The following is a 20,693-nucleotide window of genomic DNA, read 5'->3' on the forward strand; positions in this document are numbered from 1 at the left end:
AAAGGAAAGAAAAAAAAAGCTGCACCCAAACCCTGCCTTTCTGGCCTCCTTCTTGCCACTGTCACTCAAAAAAAAGATTTGCTGGGCTCAGGCAGGGTAGAGCAGAGACTGACTGACGCCCTGTCCAATCAGAAGCCCCCGTGCTGAGAGCTGTCCAATCCTGAGCGCAGCCAGCGAACAGGGGGTGGGCCTCCGCGCTCTGGATGGGATTTATTTCTCCCGGGTCTGTGTAGTTGGCCTCCAGCCTTCGCTGGTGCCCGGGATCCTGGTTGGCCCTGCCAAGCAGGGGCTGAAGCTCCCCAGGGCAGGCTTGTCTGCTGGGCACCAGGAAATGGTGAGTGTGCAGTGGAACCTGGTGCCTGGACAGGGAGGCGGGGCAGGGAGGCCATCAGGTGGGACCCACTGTGGCGGAACCTGAGTTGGTGGACCCCGACTCTGGGGCCTTTCCGCGTCCAGAAGCCTGAGCCCATTGAGGACAGCGCCCCTCAGTCCCCATGGCCAGCCAAGTGGAGAGCGTGACAGTGGCGGAGACCCCTCCAGCCTCCCAATCCCCTGGGACAGCCTCAGCCCCCTGCTCCAGTCTTAAGTGGCAGGTGAGCTTGGCTGCCCAGCGTCTTCCTGGGCTGTGGTGATTGACAGGTGGAACCAGAGAATAATCAACTGCAAACCAGGGGATGGCACACACCTGTCATCCCAGTGGCTGGGGGTAGGGGGTTGATGCAGAAGGATTGCTAAGTCAAGACCAGCCTAGGCAAGTAGGTGAGGCACTTAGGGACTCAGGGAGACCCTGCCTCTAAATAAAATTCAAAACAGGGCTGGGAATGGGGCTCATTGGTTGAGGGCCTCTGAGTTCAATGCCCAGTACCAAAAAAAAAAAAAAAAAAAAAAATTCGAATCTCCAAACACCCTTTTCCTGCACGAGGGGAGCTATGGTGAACAGAGACCTTGCTTATTCCTGAGCTAGTTTTGTGGAGTTTGTTTTTTTGTTTTGTAGTAAACAGAAGGGTGCCTTTCCACTCAGCCATGTTCCTGGTAGTTTTTAGTTTTTATTCTGACTGCGGGTCTAGCTAAGTTGCTGAGATTGACCTTGTTAGGGTTTGATTGATAATGACTTTTCCGTTGCAATTAAGTATAGGATTTTCACATCCACGTGGGTTCATGGGTGGACTTTATTGACGTCGTGATTCCTAGATGATAATTGTAACAGTACAGTTCCACAATGTACATGTTAGGTAATAACTCTTTTTCTCTTATAATTCAAAAGTTTCTTGGTTAGATTTACATATATTTAACTTTGTGAATGAATTGTAGGACTGGATGCTTCCATTAAGAGTAAAGCATGCTGGATTGTTTATTAGTGCATCAGAGTTACACATAATACCACCTGCATATGGCACCCATGTAAAACTGACCCATGGTATTTTATACTATTTTAAGCTGAATGTACAATGACTATTAATGTATTATCCTGGTCCTGTGAACTGATTTCAGCAAGTCCCTGCAACGCAGGTCTATCATGTGTCTTTTTTAGCAAAACAGTTTCTACAAATAGTAAAGAAGCACTTAAACTCTTTCAGTTTATTAGAATTATTTTGTTTCCTATCATCATTGATACTATTTAATTTTGTCTCTGATAGGATTTTATTTTACATTTCTTGGGTTTCTAAAGATGTTGAATTCTTTTTATTCTCATCGTTAAACACATGGGTATCTCCTGTACAAATTGGCAGCTCAAGTCTTCTCCCTGAATTTCTTCTGTGGTGGATTTCAGAGTGTTGGGACCGTGAGAATCACCAGTTCGTGGGCCCTTTTCCTTCCGAAGTGGGCTGGGATCTTCAGGGGTCTCAGGTTTTTCTCACTCCTGAGGTTTTCATTTTTTGGAGGGGGCATGGGGAGCATAGTGGATTAAATGCAGAGGTACTTTCCCACAGAGCTATATCCCTCGTACTTTCTATCATTTATCTCTTGACAGATGCTGAGATGCCAAGTCTGGTCTTGAACTTATACCTTAGCCTCCTGAGTGGCTGGGATTACAGGTGTGGCCCTCCTGCCTGGGGCCCCCTGAATGTTCTAAATCTAAGAGAAGAAAAATGTCAGATCCATAACCCCGTCTCCCAGACGAAATCTGTACACTTGTATCAATGAATTCCTCAAATTCCAGTCCCCTGTCCCCACTGTAATAAAATAAGACACAAAGGTTTTGTTTTCTGTTTATGAGCATTTTACATGAGAGAAAAGTACACCAAAAACCACTTGACATTTGAAAAAATGTGTGAGTTTGTGTGTTTGTGCATGTGTATTCTCCCCTCCTCTCCCTGGCCAGACATCTTGTCAGAATGTCTTTGGGCTGAGTGACCCCCTGTGGACTGCATGTCCTAGGGGTCTCATGCCCTCTGTGATATTTTCCTGGTCCTGTTTTTGCTCGGCCTGACATGAAGTTTCCACACGTGGCACATCTGAGGTCTCCTGAGCCTCTGGTGCATATCAGGCACCTGTTGACCTATGAGCAGGTGCATTGAGAGAAAGTAGTTTCTCAGGGGAGTAGGTGATGGCCCTGCAGCTGGGAGGAGTCTCCTTAGCCAGAGCAACTTCAGAAGTTCCCTCATCCTGGCTCCTGTGGATCCTGGAACAGCGATGGGCATGCAGCCATTTATGAACACACTGGTTCAAGTTCTTTTGGAAATGCATCCAGAGTGGTTGTTACTTTGTTTCCTTTTAAAAAACTCCATGCTATTTTGAAAATGGCTGCACTGAGCTTATATTCTAGCCCCATGTGAGCAGGTCTCTTTCTCCATATCCCTGTCATTGGAGGACTGGTTCCTTTGCCCGTTTTATAGGAGCCTTTCCCATGGCTGCACTCAGATAGAGAAGCTGTCCTACTTTGCTGGGGGCTGAATTCCTGATGCAAATGATTAGAACCCAGGCTGCCTGTGCTCACTGCAAGAAGGTGGTGTGAGCCTATTCTAGAAAAAAACAGGGAGCTGTGCTTTTGACAGCTTTTGCTTCACTCCTTGGAGAGGGAATCATAGTCCAGGGAAGTGCTTGTACACTAATGTGAAGCCCCTCCTTTCTGAGTTATGCACATGCACAGTTGCCACTGCTCCAAAAACTTGGTGGGATAAGATGGAGTCCATGAGATGGGAAAAAATGTTGAGACCCAGAGTGCCTGGAGATCCTTCTTCCAGAAAGAACTGGCTAGACCTGGAGTTATTACTGAGGTAGGGAGGAGAGGGCTAAGGCAGGGCTGCTGGGTGGACTGCATTTGTCCTTTCTACCCTTGGGGATTGGCTAGGGAGGAGCTCAACTGTTAGCAACCACAGTTTGCAGATCATGCTGCGAATCCCTTCTAGGAATAAACTGGGACCCTTGATCTCACTCCTCTTCTGTCATTGTCCCATGGATAAAGCTCATGACCCTCCACAGCCATCGAAATTCACCCCCTTTCTCTCATCCTGACACTTGTGTATATCCAGCTTTTTCTTCTATGAGCAGCAGACAAATTCTGTTTTCAGCTACAAGTTATTTCGTGTCCCATGTGCTCCATTTGTGATGCCAATCAGTTTTCCTCTACTCTGGGTGCCACTGGATGGGGGTATTCTGTCCCAATTATGTGGCACATTGCTCAAGGCAGGACTAATGCCCACGTGTCCCCCAACTTTGCCTGCCCTTTGGATGGTAGAGATTTTCTGAGTGGTCCAATGTATAGGTCTCTCAGTCCATTATAACTTTATTTAAAAGGGACTCAAAACAGAAATAGGTGTTTATTTGGTGTATCCATGTGTGAAGGGAATCCAGGAGCCTCCTATTCTGGTATAATTTTGAAACATAATCCTACTCAATATGTGCTTCTTTGGGGTGCTGGAGTGTAATCCAGTACCACGCACGTCCTGCACCCAAGCCCTACCAGTGCTCTGTACCTCCAGTTCCCACACCTCCCTTCACGTTGGGTTGCCTTGTTCATTCACATCAAATCCTCTGCTGGAGATGGTTGACTTTTCATTGCACTTCATAATAAAATTGACATTTACATACATATGGAGTCATCTATGAAATTTCTGCATTGTGATTTTTTTTGGTCCTCAAATTACTGCAATATGATAATTTTATAACATACATTAGTGCCTGGTAATGATAGCTCCTGCTTTTGCTCTTAGAGTTCAGAATTCCTGGCTAATTTCATATGGATTTAACCTTCCAGGAGAATTTTCAAACTGTTTGCTTTGCTCCCTTCTTCAATAGAAAGGAAACCATGGTGAAATTTTGATGGGGTGTTATTATAGATGAACCTGAGGAAAGCCGTTCTTTTTATAATGAGGAGTCCTATCATCTATACCCAGGATGTGTAATTAAGTCTTTTGCTTCTCTGAATTTGTATTTTTTTTCAAATTCTGCAGATGTACTATTTAAGTATGCTTATATGTGAAATGTGACATTTATGTGACAGCTATATAAAACTGACATGTTGTTTCATAGTATTGCTCAAACTGTATGCAATGTGGCAAACAAAATGTGGCTAACTTCCATAAATAGTTATTTTCTATAGTTTATTATTTATCTGTTACCAAATGGACATCCTCTGTCACCAGGCTCTGGAGGGGGAGATTGGGGGGGGGGGAGACTGGCTGACTTCACCTAGATTTATCTTCTCCAACTCCATCTATTTACGTGCAAGTGACATGATTTTGTTCTTTTTAAATGATGAGTAATATTCCATTGTGTATATAAGCCACATTTTTTTATCAGGTCATCCACTGAAGGGCATCTATGTTGACTCCACAATTTAGCTATTGTGAATTGTGCTGCTATAAACATTGACCTGGCTTTGTCCCTGTATTATGCTGTTTTTGGTATAGTCCCAGAAGAGAAATAATTGAGTCAAATGGTGGTTCCATTCCCAGATATCCAAGGAATCTCTATACTGGCTGCACTAATTTTTTTCCCCACATCCTCTGCAACACTTATTGTTGTTTGTCTTCATAATAGCTGCCCTAATGACTGGAGTGAGATGGTATCTTAGAGTGGTTTTAATTTGCATTTCTCTGACTGCTAGAGATGATGAGCATTTTTTCATATAATTGTTGATTGATTGTGTATCCTCTTCTGAGAAGTGTCTGTTTGGGTTTATTGATTGGATTATTTGTGGGTGTTTTTTTTTTGGTGTTAAGATGTTTGAGTTCTTTATATACCCTAGAGATTAGTGCTTTAACTCATGTGTGAGGGGGTAAAGATATGCTCCGAGAAAGTAGGCTCTCTATTCTATTGTTTTTTTAAATAAAAATCTTTAGTTTAAATTGATCCCATGTGTTGATTCATGGTTTTAATTCCTGTGCTATAGGAGTGTTATTAAGGAAGTTGTGGCCTAATCCCACATGGTGGACATTAGGGCCTACTTTTTCTTCTATTTGGAAAGTCTCTGGTTTAATTCCTAGACGCTTGATCCATTTTGAGTTAACTTTTATGCATGGTGAGTGAATAGGATTCAATTTTGTTTTGCTGCCTATAGATTTCCATTTTTCCTATCACCATTTGTTGAGGATGCTATCTTTTTTACAGTGCATATTTTCAGCACCTTTGTCTAATATAAGATAATTGTAGTTTTGTGGGTTGGTCTATGTTTCCTCCATTCTGGACTATTGGTCTACCAGCCTGTTTTGATGCCAGTACCATGTTGTTTTTGTTTTATGTCTCTGAAGTATAGTTTAAGGTCTGTTATAGAAATACCAATTGCCTCACTTTTCAAGCTAAGAATTATTTTATCTATTCTGGGTCTCTTATTTTTCCAGATCTACTTCATGATTGCTTTTTCTGTTTCTATGAGGAATGCCATTGGGATTTTGATCAGAATTGCATTAAATCTGTAGAGTGCTTTTGGTAGTAGAGTCATTTTGATAATATTAATTCTGCCTATTTAAGATCAAGTTAAATATTTCCATCTTCTAAGGTCTTTGATTTCTCTTTAGTGTTTCATAGTTTTCATTATATAGATCCTTCACCTCTTGTTCATTCCCAAGAATATTTTTTTTATTGAGGATATTGTGAATGGGGTAGTTTTCCTCATTTCTTTCTCAAAGAATTTTTCACTGATATACAGAAATGCCTTTGATTTATGGGTGTTGATTTTATATCCTGCTACTTTGCTGAATTCTAGTTCTAGAAATTTTCTAGTGAAGTTTTTTGAATCTTCTAGGTACAGAATCATATCATCATTAAATAGTGCTAGTTTAAGTTCTTATTTTCCTATACTTATTCATTTAATTTCTTTCATCTGTCTAATTTCTCTGGCCAGTGTTTTAAGAACTATATTGAATAGAAGTGTGAGAGAGGGCATCCCTGTCTTGTTTCCAAGTATAGAGGGAATGCCTTCAGTTTTTCTCCATTTAGAATGATGTTGGCCTGAGACTTGGCATAGAGAGCCTTTAAAATGTTGAGGGTAGTTCCTGTTATCTCTTGTTTTTCTAGTGTTTTGACCATGAAAAGGTTCTGTATTTTGTCAAATTCTTTTTCTGCATTTGTTGAGATGATAATAAGGTTCTTATCTTTCAATCTACTGATGTGATGAATTACATTTATTGATATCTGTATGTTGAAGCAAACTTGCATCCCTGGGATGAATCCCACTTCATCATGATGAACCATCTTTTTGATATGTTTTTGTATTTGATTTGCCAGAATTTTATTCAGAATTTTTGCTTCTGCTTTTTAGAGGTATTAGTTTGAAGTATACTTTCTTTTCTGTGTTTGTCTGATTTTAGAATGAAGAAGATATTGGCCTTATAGAGTGAGTTTGGAAGTGCTCCCTCTTTTTATATTTCATGAAATAATTTGAGGAATTTTGGTGTTAGTCCTTCTTTGAAGGTCTTGTATCCATTGAGTACTGGGCTTTATTTTTGGTTGGTAGGCTTTGAAGGTGTCTTCTATTTCATTGCTTGAAAATGATCTGTTTAACTTACTCAGTTTGGGTAAGTCACATGATTCTAGACATTTGTTGATGACTTCAATATTTTCTGTTTTATTGCAGTACAAATTTTCAAAATAATCTCTAATGTGCATGGTGATATTTCCTTTTTCATCATGGATTTTAGTAATTGGAGTATTTCTTTTTTTCTCTACAGTAGCATGGATAAGGTTTAATCAAATATATTTGTTTTTCAAAGACCCAACTTTTCATTTTGAAAATTAAAAAAAATAAAAAATATATGGCAGCACAATATATTACAATTCTTATTACACATATACAGCACAATTTTTCATATCTCTGTATATAAAGTAGGTTGAAATCAATTCATGTGTTCATATGTGTACTTTGGATAATGATGTCTATTATATTCCACCATCCTTGTTAATCCCTTTCTCCTCCCTATTTCTTCCACCACACTGCCCAAAATAGAATTCATCTATTCCTCCCATGCTCCCCCTCCCTACCCCACTATGAGTCAGCCTCCTTATATCAGAGAAAACATTCAGCATTTGTTATTTTGGGTTTGGCTAACTTAGCATTATCTTCCTCAATGCCATCCATTTACCTGCAAATGCCATGATTTTATTTTCTTTAATTGCTGAGTAATATTCCATTGTGTACAAATGCCATGTTTTCTTTATCCATTCATCCACTGAAGGACATCTATGTTGGCTCCACCATTTAACTCTGTGAATTGTGCTTCTATAAACATTGCGACTGTGTCCCTGTAGTATGCTGTTTTTAAGTCCTTTAGGTATAGACTGGGGAGTGGGATAGCTGGGTCAAATGGTTGTATCATTACCAGTCACTTTGTCAATTTTTATTTGCTTCTTTTGTTCCAATTTCATTGATCTCAGCTCTGATTTTAATTATTTCTGTCCTTTACTGCTTTTGGTGTTGATTAATTGTTTTTCCTAGGGCTTTGAGATGTAAATTTAGGTCATTTATTTGACTTTTTCTTTTTATAAGGAATGAACTTTATGCAATGAACTTTCCTGTTAATAATGCTTTCATAGTGTCCCAGAGATTTTGATATGTTGTATCCGTGTCCTCATTTACCTCTAAAAATTTTTAAATCTCCTTTTTGATGTTTTCTGCAACCCATTGTTTATTCACTAGCATATTATTTAGTCTCCAGGTATAGGAGTAGCTTCTATTTTTATCATTGATTTCTAATTTTGTTCCATTATGATCTGATAGAATGCAGGGTAGTATCCTTACTTTTCTGTATTGCTTAGAGTTCCTTTTTGGCATGACATATGGTCTATTTTAGAGAAGGATCCATTTGCTGCTGAGAAGAAAGTGTCTTTGCACTTTTAAGGATGATATATTCTATGTATGTCAGTTAAATCTAAGTTGTTGATTGTATTATTGAGTTCTATAGTTTCTGTCTAGATATTGTTTGGAAGATCAATCCAGTGTTAAAAGAGGTGTGTTAAAGTCACTTAGAAGTATTGTCTTGTGGTCTACTTGGTCTTTAAACTTGAGAAGAGTCTGTTTGAACATAGATGCTCCATTGTTTTGGGGTGTGTATATTTATAATTGTTCTGTCTTGTTGGTATATGGTTCCTTGAAGCAGTATGTAGTGTCCTTCTTTACCCCTTTTGATTAACTTTCATTTGAAGTCCACATTATTTGATATAAGAATGGAAACCCCTGCTTGCCTCCACAGTCCATGTGAGTGGTATGTGTTTTAATATTTATTTTTTTGTATATGAACAAGATACCTTTATTATTTAGTTTAATGTGGTGCTGAGGATCAAATACAGGGCCTCACATGTGCTAGGCGAGTGCTCTAACACTGAGCCCCAGTCCCAGCCCCAGCCTGAATGATATATTTTTTTTCCTACCTGTCACCTTCAGTCTGTAGGTGTCTTTTCCTATGAGATGAGTCTCTTAGAGGCAGCATATTGTTGGTCTTTTTTTATACAATCTGCCTGTCTTTTGATTGCTGAGTTGGAACTAAACTTTCAGGGTTATTATTGAGACAAGATTTGTATTCCCAGTTATTTTTGTTTATTTTTTGGTATTTAACTAAGTCAATTTCTCTTTGATAGATTTTTCCTTTAGAGTGATACTACCCTTTTCTGATTTTTTATTGTTGTTTATTTCCTCCTCATGAAATATATTGCCAAGGATGTTCTGTAGTGCAGGTTTCTCATTGTAAATTCTTTTAATTTTGTGTATGACGGAAGGTTTTTATTTTGTCATAAAATAACATCTGAATCAAAATCTAATTGCTAATCAAAATTTAATTTTGCAGGGTATGATTTTTGGTTGGCATCCATTTCTTTCAGAGCTTGGTTTATATTGTTGCAGGATCTTGTAGAATTCAGAGACTTAGAAACCAGAGATCCTGATTGGTTTTCCCTATATGTAATTTGATTCTTTTTTCTGTTGCTTTTTGAGTGCTCTGCTTCTCCTGTATTCTGTTTTAATTATGATTTGCGTTGGTTTAGACCTGTAGTGATCTTGTTCATTTGGTGTCCTATATGATACTTGTATTTACTTTCCCAATTCACTGTACATGTTTGGAAATTTTTCTGGTATTATTTCATTGAGTAGATTGTCCATTACTGTAGTTTAGACCTCTCTGCCTTCATCTATCCCAATATTTGTTAAATTTGGTCTTTTCATATTATCTCACAATTCTTGAATCTTGTGCTCATGGTTTCTTACCATCTTCACTGGGGTCAACTTTATTTTTTCAAGATTATATATTTTGCCTTCAATGTCAGAGGTTCTGTCTTCCAAGTGATGTATTCTGTTGGAGATGCTTCCTATTGAGTTCTTAATTTGGTTTGCTGTTTCCTTCATTTCAAGGATCTCTGTTTTTGTTTTGTTTTTCAAAATCTCTATTATCTTATTGAAGAAATCTTTTGCTTTCTGTATTTTATTATGTAGCTCTTTATCAAAATACTCTTTTGCTGCCTGTATTTGCTCTCATATCATCCTTTAATTCACAAAAAAATTATGTACCTTCTTCTGTTTATCCTGCTATTCTGACCATGGATTCTAATAATGTAGCATCTTTGTTTTGGGCACATTCTTTCTTGGTTTCTCATGTTGTTTATGCATCTTCCCTTCCAGATCTGTTTTTTTAGATATATAGCCATGTAGGCTTATAGTGTCCAGAATGGGTTTCAGTACCTTTCTTTTTAAAAATTTTATATATTTTTTAAATACATGACAACAGTGGAATTCATTACAATTCTTATTACACACATAGAGCATAATTTTTCATATCTCTGTATAGAAAGTATATTCATGATAATTTGTGCCATTATGTATGTACTTATTTCTTTCTGCAATACAACTCTTAATACACATATATATCTCATTTTTTCATATTTCTGGTTGTATATATGTTATGTTGGCACGAATTTGTCTTCATATATGTACTTTGGATAATGGTGTCATCACATTCCACAATCGCTGCTAATCCCCTGCCTCATCCCCTCCCCTCCGACCCCTCTGCCCTATGTAGAATTCATCTATTCCTCCCATTCTTCCCCTCCTTACCCCACTATAGTAAGCCTCCTTATATCAGAGAAACCATTCAACATTTATTTTTTGGGATTGCACAACTTCACTTCTCCAATACCATCCATTTACATGCAATTGCCATGATTTTATTATTACTTAGTAAAATTTCATTGTGTATATATGCCCCATATTTTTATCCATTCATCCACTGAAGGGCATCTGGGTTTGCTCCACAGTTTGCTATTCTGCATTGTGCTGCCATAAACATTGACATGGCTGTAACCCTGTAGTATTCTCTTTTCACGTACTCTGAGAATAGTCCAAGAAGAGAAATAGCTGGGACAAATGTTTTTTTCATTCCCAGATTTTCAAGGAATCTCTATACAGTTTTCCATGTTGTTTGCACCAATTTGCAGTCCCACCAGCAGTGTATGAGTGTGCCTTTTCCCCCACATCCTTGCCAAAACTTGTTGTTTGTCTTTATGATAGCTGCCATTCTGACTGGAGTGAGATGATATTTTAGAGTGGTTGTGATTTGCATTTCTCTTATTTCAAGAGATGATGAACTTTTGAAAAAATATTCGTTGATTAATTCTACATCCTTTTCTGAAAAGTGTCTGTTCAAGTCCTTGGCAAATTTTTTGGTTGGATTTTTGGGTTTTTTGGTGCTTAGCCTTTTGAGTTGTTTACATACTAGATATTAGTTCTCTATCTGATGTGTGAGGGGTAAAAATCTACTCCCAGGATGTAGGCTGTCTGTTCACCTCAGATTTTTTTCTGAGAAGAAACTTTTTAGTTTGAATCCACCTCATTTGTTGATTCTTGGTTTTAATTCTTGTGCTATAGGCATCTTATTAAGGAAGTTGGGGCAACCTAGCCCCATGTGATGAAGATAATGGGCTACTTTTTCTTCTATTAGATGCAGAGTCTCTGGTTTAAATTTTAGGTTCTTGATCAAATTTGAGTTGAGTTTTGTGCATGGTGAGAGATAGGGTTTTAATTTCATTTCTTTGAAAATGGATTTCCAGTTTTCCCAGCACCGTTTGTTGAAGAGGCTATCTTTTCTCCAATCCATGTTCTTGGCACCTTTGTCTAATGTAAGATAATTGTAATTTTGTGAGTTACTCTGTGTGTCCTCTATTATGTACCATAGGTCTACCGGACTATTTTAGTGCAAATACCATGCTGTTTTTGTTACTATTGCTCTGTAGTATAGTTTAAGGTCTGGTATAGTGATACCACCTGCTTTACTCTTCCTGCTTATAATTGCTTTAGCTATTCTCCGATTCTTATTTTTCCAGATGAATTTCATGATTGCTTTTTCTATTTCTATGAGAAATATTCTTGGGATTTTGATCAGAATTGCATTAAATCAGTGTAGTGCTTTTGGTTGTATGGTCGCTTTGATAATATTAATTCTGCCTAGGGGAAGACTAAGGTAGATCTTTCCATTCTCTAAGGTCTTCTTTGATTTCTTTTTTTAGGGTTCTGTAGGTTTCATTGTATAGATCTTTCACCTCTTTTGTTAAGTTGATTCCCAAGTATCTTATATTTTCTTTTTTTGAAGTTACTGTAAATGTGGTAGTTTTTCTTATTTTCTTCTTGAGGCTTTGTCACTGATATACAGAAATGCCTTTTTTTAATGTGTGTTAATTTTATATCCTGCTGCTTTGCTGAATTTATTTTTTAGTTCTAGAAGTTCTCTGGTGGTGCTTTTGGGGTCTTCTAGGTATAGAATCGTATTCTCCACAAATAATGCTAATTTAAGTTCTTTTCTTGTAGTTAAATTTTTAAAAATTTCTTTCATCTGTCTAATTGGTCTGGCCAGTGTTTCAAGAAATATGTTGAATAGAAATGGTTAGAGAGAGCACCCCTGTCTTGTTCCAGTTTTTAGAGAAAATGCCTCTAGTGTTTCCTCCCTTTAGAATGATGTTGCCTTTAGCCTTAATGTAGAGAGCCAGTATGATGTTGAGGTATGTTCCTGTTATCTCAAGTTTTTCTAATTTTTTGAACATGAAAGGGTGCTGTATTTGTCAAATGGTTTTTCTATTCTCTTGAGATGATCATATAATTCTTATTTTTGAGTCTATTGATGTGATGAATTAACTTTATTGATTTCTATATGTTGAACCATCCCTGTATCCCTGGACAAACCCCACTTGATCTTAGTGCATGACCTTTTTAATATGCTTTTGTATTTAATTTTCCAGAATTTTATTCAGATTTTTTGCATCTATGTTCATTAGAGATATTGGCCTGAAGTTATCTTTTTTTTTCATTTGTCTCTGCCTGGTTTTGGAATCAGGGTAAAATTGGCCTCATAGAATGAGTTTGGAAGTGCTGCTTCGTTATGTATTTTCTGAAATAAATTGAAGAATATTGGTATTTTTGAATTTCTTTTTTAAAGGTCTTGTTTAACTTGGCAGTGTATCAATCTGGGCCTGGGCTTTTTTTGGTTGGTAAGCTTCTGATGGAATCTTGTATTTCATCATTTAATATTGGTTTGTTTAAATTGTGTATGTCCTCCTGATTCAATCTGGGCATATCATATAACTTAAGAAACTTGTTGATGCCTTCAATGTCTTCTATTTTATTAGGGCATACATTTTCAAGATAATTTCAAAATATCCTCTCTATTTCTGTAGTGTCTGTTGGGATATTGCCATTTTCATCATGTATGCTGGTAATTTGAATTTTCTCTCTCCTTTTTTTCATTAGCATAGCTAGGGTTCTGTAAGAGAACCAACTTTTTGTCAAGGTTTAATTGTTTCTTATAATTCAACTTCAGTTCTAATTTTAATTATTTCTTGCCTTCTACTGCTTTATCTGTTGATTTGTTCTTCTAGGGCTTTGAGATTAAGTATGAGATTAATGATTGACTTTTTCTTCTTTTAAGGAATGAACTCCATGCAATGAAGTTTCTTCCTAGTACTGCTTCATAGTGTATAAGAGATTATGATATGTTGTGTCTATTTTCTTGTTTACCTCATTGAATTTTCTAATCTCCTCCTTGAAGTCTTTCGTAACCCATTGTTTATTCTATTGTACCAAATTGATTCACTCGTTGAACTGCTTATAGAACTTGAAATATTTCAAGTTTGTCTTTTCACGAGGTGGAAGTGTCACTTTACATGTCTCCAAACATTAATATTTTATGAATATTTTACACATTGGGAATGTGTCATGGATGATACTTGAAACTAATTGTATTGGGGAGCTAAATCTATCTCACGAATAGAAAGCAGAGAGAATAGGAACCAGACTGTTTTCAAAAGCTTTCTTACCAGTCTTTTTGTCTCCCTTGTGCACAATGACCTTACGAGAATATCTTTGACAAGTCTGATTTGCATCTGGAATGTCCACCAAATTTCACATACACTGATGGCAGAAAACTTAGGAGCTGATCTTTTATTCAGTGCTTGGGTTATGGTATATATCCTTCACTTCACTCTGATATGGAATATATATACTGTTTTTAGACTTATGTATTTTCCTCTGAATTAGATATTGGAAAGTATCTTATTACATAATTAAATTCAATCTTCTACATGACAGTCAGTTAACTAACTCTTAATTTAAGTTAAAAACTGAATAATGGTTTGGTCAATGTTCTATTGATCTAACAATTTTTATTTCAGGAGCCATTGACATTTGGGGATGTGGCTATTGATTTCTCGAAGGAGGAATGGGAATGCCTGGATCCTGCTCAGCAGAATTTATATAGAGAAATGATGTTGGAGAACTACAACAACCTAGTCTTTGTGGGTGAGCATAACTTTCCTTCAAAATTCTTAATTATTATTATTTAGCTTTCTTCCCTTTAAGTATATCTTTTGGGAACTTCTCCACAAGAATGTGTTGCAGATTTATGCTTTCAATAAAAAGATGGAGTAGTTCTTGGTGCCAAAAAGAAACTGTTAATGATGTTTCCTTTCATCTTTAATGTTTTCCTTTGGTGGCATGATATATATCTTTCACTTGACATATGGTTGACTTAGAGGAATGCAGTGATGTCAAATCCTGTGGCCCACATATAGTAGAGGACAGAGTTTAGGTAGAGGAGGAAGTCTAAATTCAAAAAGGTTCATTGAGATATTATCCAACAGAAAACTTTTTTTAGAATCTTTGAATTTTTTTCTCTTTTTATCATAAAAAAGCCTGTCCTGTGTTTTGTGCTTTAAAATTATATAGTATATCCTGCTTTTCCTCCAGAAATGTTTCCATACATTCAAATTAACAACAAAACACTCCCCTTGCCTTGTGAGTGTCAATATTATCTGACAGGTCTTCCATAATTTAAAAAATATTTTTAGTTGTTAATGAATTTCCTATGTATCCATATATGGTACTGAGAATATAACCCAGGGCCTCACACATGCTAGACAAGCTCTCTAACACTACTCTACAACTCTAGCTCTTTTTCCATTATTTGCACATTTCTGAAGACCTGTACTTCCACCCATTGTAATACATTACTATCATAAGTCAGTGTCTCTAGTCTTATTTGTACATATTTTTCACTAAAATTTTCTGATCAGTGTTCTTTCTGATATGTGTAATGCATTTTCTGTGAAATTATCTGCCATGGAATGAATGTCAAGTTGGAAAAAGACTGTTGTTTTGAGAGATGGTGTAAGTTTTATTTGAGTTAGAGGATTTGTAAAATAAAACTTCTGTGGATATTTACAATTTAGTTGTTTTTTCCTCTTTTTTAAATTGTGTACAGTAGGTTCCATGTTATACACTGGGTTTCCTCATATCAGTTAATTGCTTCACAAACTAAGATATTTATGATTCTTGTTTGTATTGCCAAAAAATTATATGTGCTTTTGCTTGTATAAATATTAAGCCTCTTTTGTCCATGACTTTTTTATTTTATCTTGATTGGCTTTTCATTCGCCCATGTACGTAGAAATTAAAGTTTTCTATGTTTAATTGTATTGGGGAGTGATGGATATGATACTCTCATCCTGAACTACACCCGAAGCTCCTTTCCACTCATATTTGGAGAGAGGTTATCACTAAGTTATTGAGAATGTATGGAATTTGCAATTCACCTGCCTCAGACTTCCTAGTAGCTGAGATTACATGCATGCTCATCATTTGTATATTGATGAGCTTGTTCTTATTTCAAAGATAAAGACCACATTATTTTAAATCTAGCTTTGAGAAATGTTGCAATTCTCTTTCTTTTAATTTTCTTTGTAATCAAAACAACAAAATAAAACTTACTGTCTCCAAAATTTTAAATATACAGTTCAGTAACAGTAATTCAAATTGTTATGCAATATATCTATACAAAGTTTACATCTCAAAAATAAAACCTAGGAAGCAATGGCCCATTTCTGTCTCCTCATCACAAAACTATTCTCTTTTTTTCAGAAAGCTTTTTCTTTTAGTTTAGAGATGTTATGTTCGTAGAATTCTGCATTATTCTTTCTGTGACATTTCAGTTAATCTAATGTACACATATTTTGTAAAATATATAATTAGAATAAATTCTTTGACTTCAAAGTTCTATAGTTTCTATATTCCAATATGGCTCATCATTCTTTTCAATGGATATTTTGTTTGTGTTCCCCATGATGGCTCTGTTGAATAACAATGTAACAACACTGGTGTGCAATGTTTTTAATTTGCTATTGATTTTAGGTCTTATTGCCACACTCACTAAGAACTCCGTCTACCTGATTCCATGTTTGTATTTACAATTGAATGCTGTAACTTTATGTATATTATTTTTAGCAGGGAAATAGTCTTATTTGTATTTGGGGGGATATTCATACAATTTAAAAAATAGATTTCTCTGCAAAAAAATTTTATAGCCATAGGAGGTTGATGAATACTACATGGAGCCACTAGTTAACTTTAAGTAGTATAAACATCTTTAAATTTAATCTTTCAATATTGAACAACAGCATGCCCAGGAGTGTTCAATCAACTGACAAATATTTAGGGATTTTTGAAAATCCCTACCACTTTTGTTTTCAAATATTTATTAGATGTTGGTTACAAAATAACTATCACTTAAATATTTATTAACCTTTGTTTTAATATATAAAATTGATCTAACCAGCATAATATCCCACTTGTGATTAAAAACAGGGATTCTATAAGTCTATAGTAGTTTCAAAATATTTTCAAATTCTTATGCTTTGCAATTACCATTTTGCTTCACTGTATTTCCCTTTTTTAGTAAGTGGGGATTTATATCTCTTAGTATGACAGTGATTCTTTGTTTTCATTCAACCCTCTCAGTGTTTTCTTTGTGTGTTTTGGAAGTATAAAGTACGTAGCGAATGTATTTACTCTTAATTCAGAACCTAAGGGAAAGGGTACTTTTCTCTCTTTTGCCTCTTTTCAATTTTTTTTAACTTACAACGCTTTCTATAACCTATAATTGTTTTAAACTATGTTTTGTGAACTATTATTTAGACAGACCAGGTTTTGTTCGATCACTTTTGTATGTGTCATTATTGTATCCTTTTGCTTTCAGCATGTGTGTGTTCTTAGATTTAGAGTATCCTGTAGACTACCTACAGTTGCAATATTTAGGGTTAATTCAGATATCCAAGATTTGTTTTGATCAGAATATTGTAATCTTGCATTTGCCAACAAAAAACTCTAAAAATGAAGAATATCCTACTCATACTTTGTATGAGTATCAACTTGACTGCACTTTATTAAAAAACTGAATATATTTATGTGTCCTTTTAAAATTATATTATTGTTACAGGTATATATGCCTATTAACAGTATTGTTGTTATGCTCTTTTCTTTTAAATTCTATTGCAAAATTACATGTTTTATGACCCATAATTATAATAAAATAGAATCATTTTTGCCAAGACATGTTTAAAATTTCATATGACTTATGATGCTGTGCACTTACATTTTATTATGAAAGATTACCTTTAGAACTTTCTGGAGAACAGATCCAGTGTTGATGAATAGTGTGTGTATTTTTATATGTTTAAAGTCTTCATTTTCTTTCTCTTTTGAAAGGTAGTAGCTGTGAATATAATGTCTTGGTTGATAATTTTATTCTTTCATCCCTTGAATATAGATAGACTCGAATTCCTTCCTGTGTTATGAAGATTCGACTAAGGATTTCACAATTACATAGTTACACATTTCTAGGTGACCCATCTTTTTTCTCTTGGATGCTCTCAGTATCCTGAGTTTTTAAACTTCTATTACAATCTACTTTGAGTCTTTACAACTTGGAGAAAACTGAGCTGCTTGGATGTTTCATTTTTTCTATTTTCTGAGATGTGTTTTTTAGTACTGGAAAGAGAACATAAGGGCGATTTAGCACTTTGCATTTTTTACTTTGGCCTTCATATTTTGATGCTCTAGCTCAACCTCCTATGTAGCTATGTACAACCACTCCTGACTCTTTCAGACGTTTTTTAAAAAAAGTCTTTAAACATATATTTTCTGCTTATTACTATTAACAATTCTTGACTAATTTTTATTCTTTTGTTGTGTGTGTTGGTTTACTTGAGTAAACTTCTTTTAAATGATAATTAACTATTCCTTTTGAGTAATTCATCACTTTGCTTACAGTTGATTTAGCCATATTTTTTTCTGTTGGTAAGCCGAAACCCCTTTTTGAACAGTCCCCACACATTCACGTTTCATATTTTTATATTTTAATTAAACAGAAGAAAGTTGGCAGATTTTGAAAATATATTCTGAAGGAGTGAACTCTTTGTGTAACACAATGTATTTTTATCTACTATATTACTCTTTATAGTAATGTACTCATCTTGGATACTGTGAACACACAGATGATTAGGAAAATTTTCAAAGTAATTTTCTGTGTGTATTTGTATTTGATTTATATATTTCTACAGTAATGATGGACTTGGATTTAATAATCCACTCCCCTGCTGATTTTATTTTTTGCTGTAATTTCTTAGGTCTGCAAAATATACTCAGCGCAGTACAGTAAGTAAACATGTTTGTTATTTTTATTTATTACAGCCATGACTTCTCATCATCCTTGGCAAATTTTACCAGAGCAGGGAATAAGAGAGAGAGAGGGAAGATATGGAAAGTGTGACTTTGACTATTTACAGCCAAGAAAACAATGGGAAAATATAGGTGAGAGTAAAGTTCAAAAATTGTACTATAATAGACAAAATCAATCAGTAGTCCCTATTTATGATAAAAATTTTATGGTCAAAAGACCCCAGAGAAAATTAATATCTAAAACAGAAATTCAATGTATTCCAATTATTTTGAGGAGTTCTATATGTCTTTAAGAATAAATCCATACCCATTTTTAAACTGAAAGTCAATGTGGAAAATTTGAAATCTAGTCCATGCATCAGTTTTTAACTTAGCCAATTATAAAAGTAGCACTGAGTAAAAATTCCGGTCAAACATTTGCACAGAAAAGATATTTCTAAAAGTGAATCTTTTGGTAGTTTCTTTATAAAATGTCTATTTTTCAGAAACAAAAGATGAATTTCTCTTTGTGCCCAAATGGACAAAATATGAAAAAATTGTAGAAAAATTTATACTTCCCCACTATTTTTCAATGAAAAATTTTGATACAGATTTCTGAAAAGTGTACTATACAAATAATGCTATAAGTAACACATTAAGCCATGTCTCTACCATGAGTAATGACCAGTATATTTACATTGGTGATAAAAATTATTACTATGGAGTAATCCTAGTTTTTTTCTAAAGGAAATTTACCAAGATGAAAAATGTAGGAAAGTCTTGCGTCAGTGATCAAAAACTAGTATTCATTAAAATATTCATGGCCAAGACAAAACCTACAAGTGTAAGATATGTGATGGGCTCTTAACCACAGTGCAGAGCTTGCTTAATACAAGAGAATTTATAGAGAAAGAGAGACCAATAAGTATAGAAGATATTGAGCAGGCAAATGCTTTGATATATTTTTTAAACACAGCAGATACTATGACAGTGATAAATTCTACACATTTAAAAAATGTGGAAAAACTTTTAGTGAAAAGTTACAATTTGTTAAGCATCAGAGGTTTTAGACGGAAGGAGAGACCTGTAAATGTAAAAAGTGTGGGAAAGCCTTAAAAAGTTTGTCAACCCTTACTCAACACCAAAAAATTTATTCTGCAGAGAAGACCTACCAATGTGAAGAATGCAATGCACTCAAGAACTTTACTCAACATCACAGTGTTCATACAGAAGATATGCCATGCAAATGCAAGCATTGTGACAAAACTTCTAATAAAAGCTCAAATCTTATTTGTCACCAGTGGAAAAACCCTGGAGTGATGCCCTACATATGCAAACAATTTTGCAAAGGTTTCAGTCAAAAAACAAGCCTTAAAAATTACCAGAGAATTCATACTGGAGAGAAGCTCTTCAAATGTAATGTATGTGGCAAAAGGTTTAATAGAAATTCACATCTTGATTGTCACAGCAGGATTCATACTGGAGAAAATCCCTACAAATGTAAAGTGTGTGGCAAAAGTTTTAATAGAAACTCGCAACTTGATTGCCACAACAGGATTCATACAGGAGAGAAGCCCTACAAATGTAAATTGTGTGGCAAAAGTTTCAGTCAAAAATCATCACTTACTTGTCACCAGCGAATCCACAGTGGAGAGAAGCCCTACAAGTGTAAAGAGTGTGGCAAAGCTTTTAATAGCATCTCACATCTCTATTGCCACAACAGGATTCATACTGGAGAGAAGCCCTACAAATGTAAACTGTGTGGCAAGTGTTTTAATCACATATCATCACTCACACAGCATCAGCGAATTCACACTGGAAAGAAGCCCTACAGCTGTGAAGAATGTGGCAAAGCTTTTAATAGCATCTCACAGCGAAACTGGCATAACAATATTCATACTGGAGAGAAGCCCTGCAAATGTAAAGTGTGTGGCAAAAGTTTTTATACAAACTCACATCTCTATTACCACAACAGGATTCATACTGGAGAGAAGCCCTACAAGTGTACAGTGTGTGGCAAGAGTTTCATTCAAAAATCATCACTTACTCAGCACCAGAGAATCCACACTGGAGAGAAGCCCTACAAATGTAAAGAATGTGGCAAAAGTTTTATTCAAAAAATAGTACTTACTCAGCACCTGAGAATCCACACTGGAGAGAAGCCCTACAAATGTGGAGAATGTGGCAAAGATTTTAGTCAACAATCATCACTTACTCGACACCAGAGAACCCATACTAGAGAGAAGTCCTATAAATGTGAAGAATGGCAAAGCTTTTAATATTGAAGATCACA

At 35.7% G+C, this 20,693-nt stretch overlaps 1 protein-coding gene across 1 annotated transcript in view; it reads left to right on the plus strand.

The window, feature by feature from the left end:
* Positions 1-20,679, plus strand: part of LOC144371209 (uncharacterized) — a 70,682-nt gene extending 50,003 nt beyond the window's left edge. Inside the window, exon 3 of the mRNA XM_078033636.1 lies at positions 19,471-20,679. Within this exon, the coding sequence (XP_077889762.1) occupies positions 19,471-20,679 (1,209 nt within the window). The remainder of the gene's footprint in view (positions 1-19,470) is intronic.
* Positions 20,680-20,693: the final 14 nt, after the last annotated feature.

This window comes from Ictidomys tridecemlineatus, chromosome 16, assembly GCF_052094955.1.
Source record: "Ictidomys tridecemlineatus isolate mIctTri1 chromosome 16, mIctTri1.hap1, whole genome shotgun sequence".
Taxonomy (NCBI): domain Eukaryota; kingdom Metazoa; phylum Chordata; class Mammalia; order Rodentia; family Sciuridae; genus Ictidomys; species Ictidomys tridecemlineatus.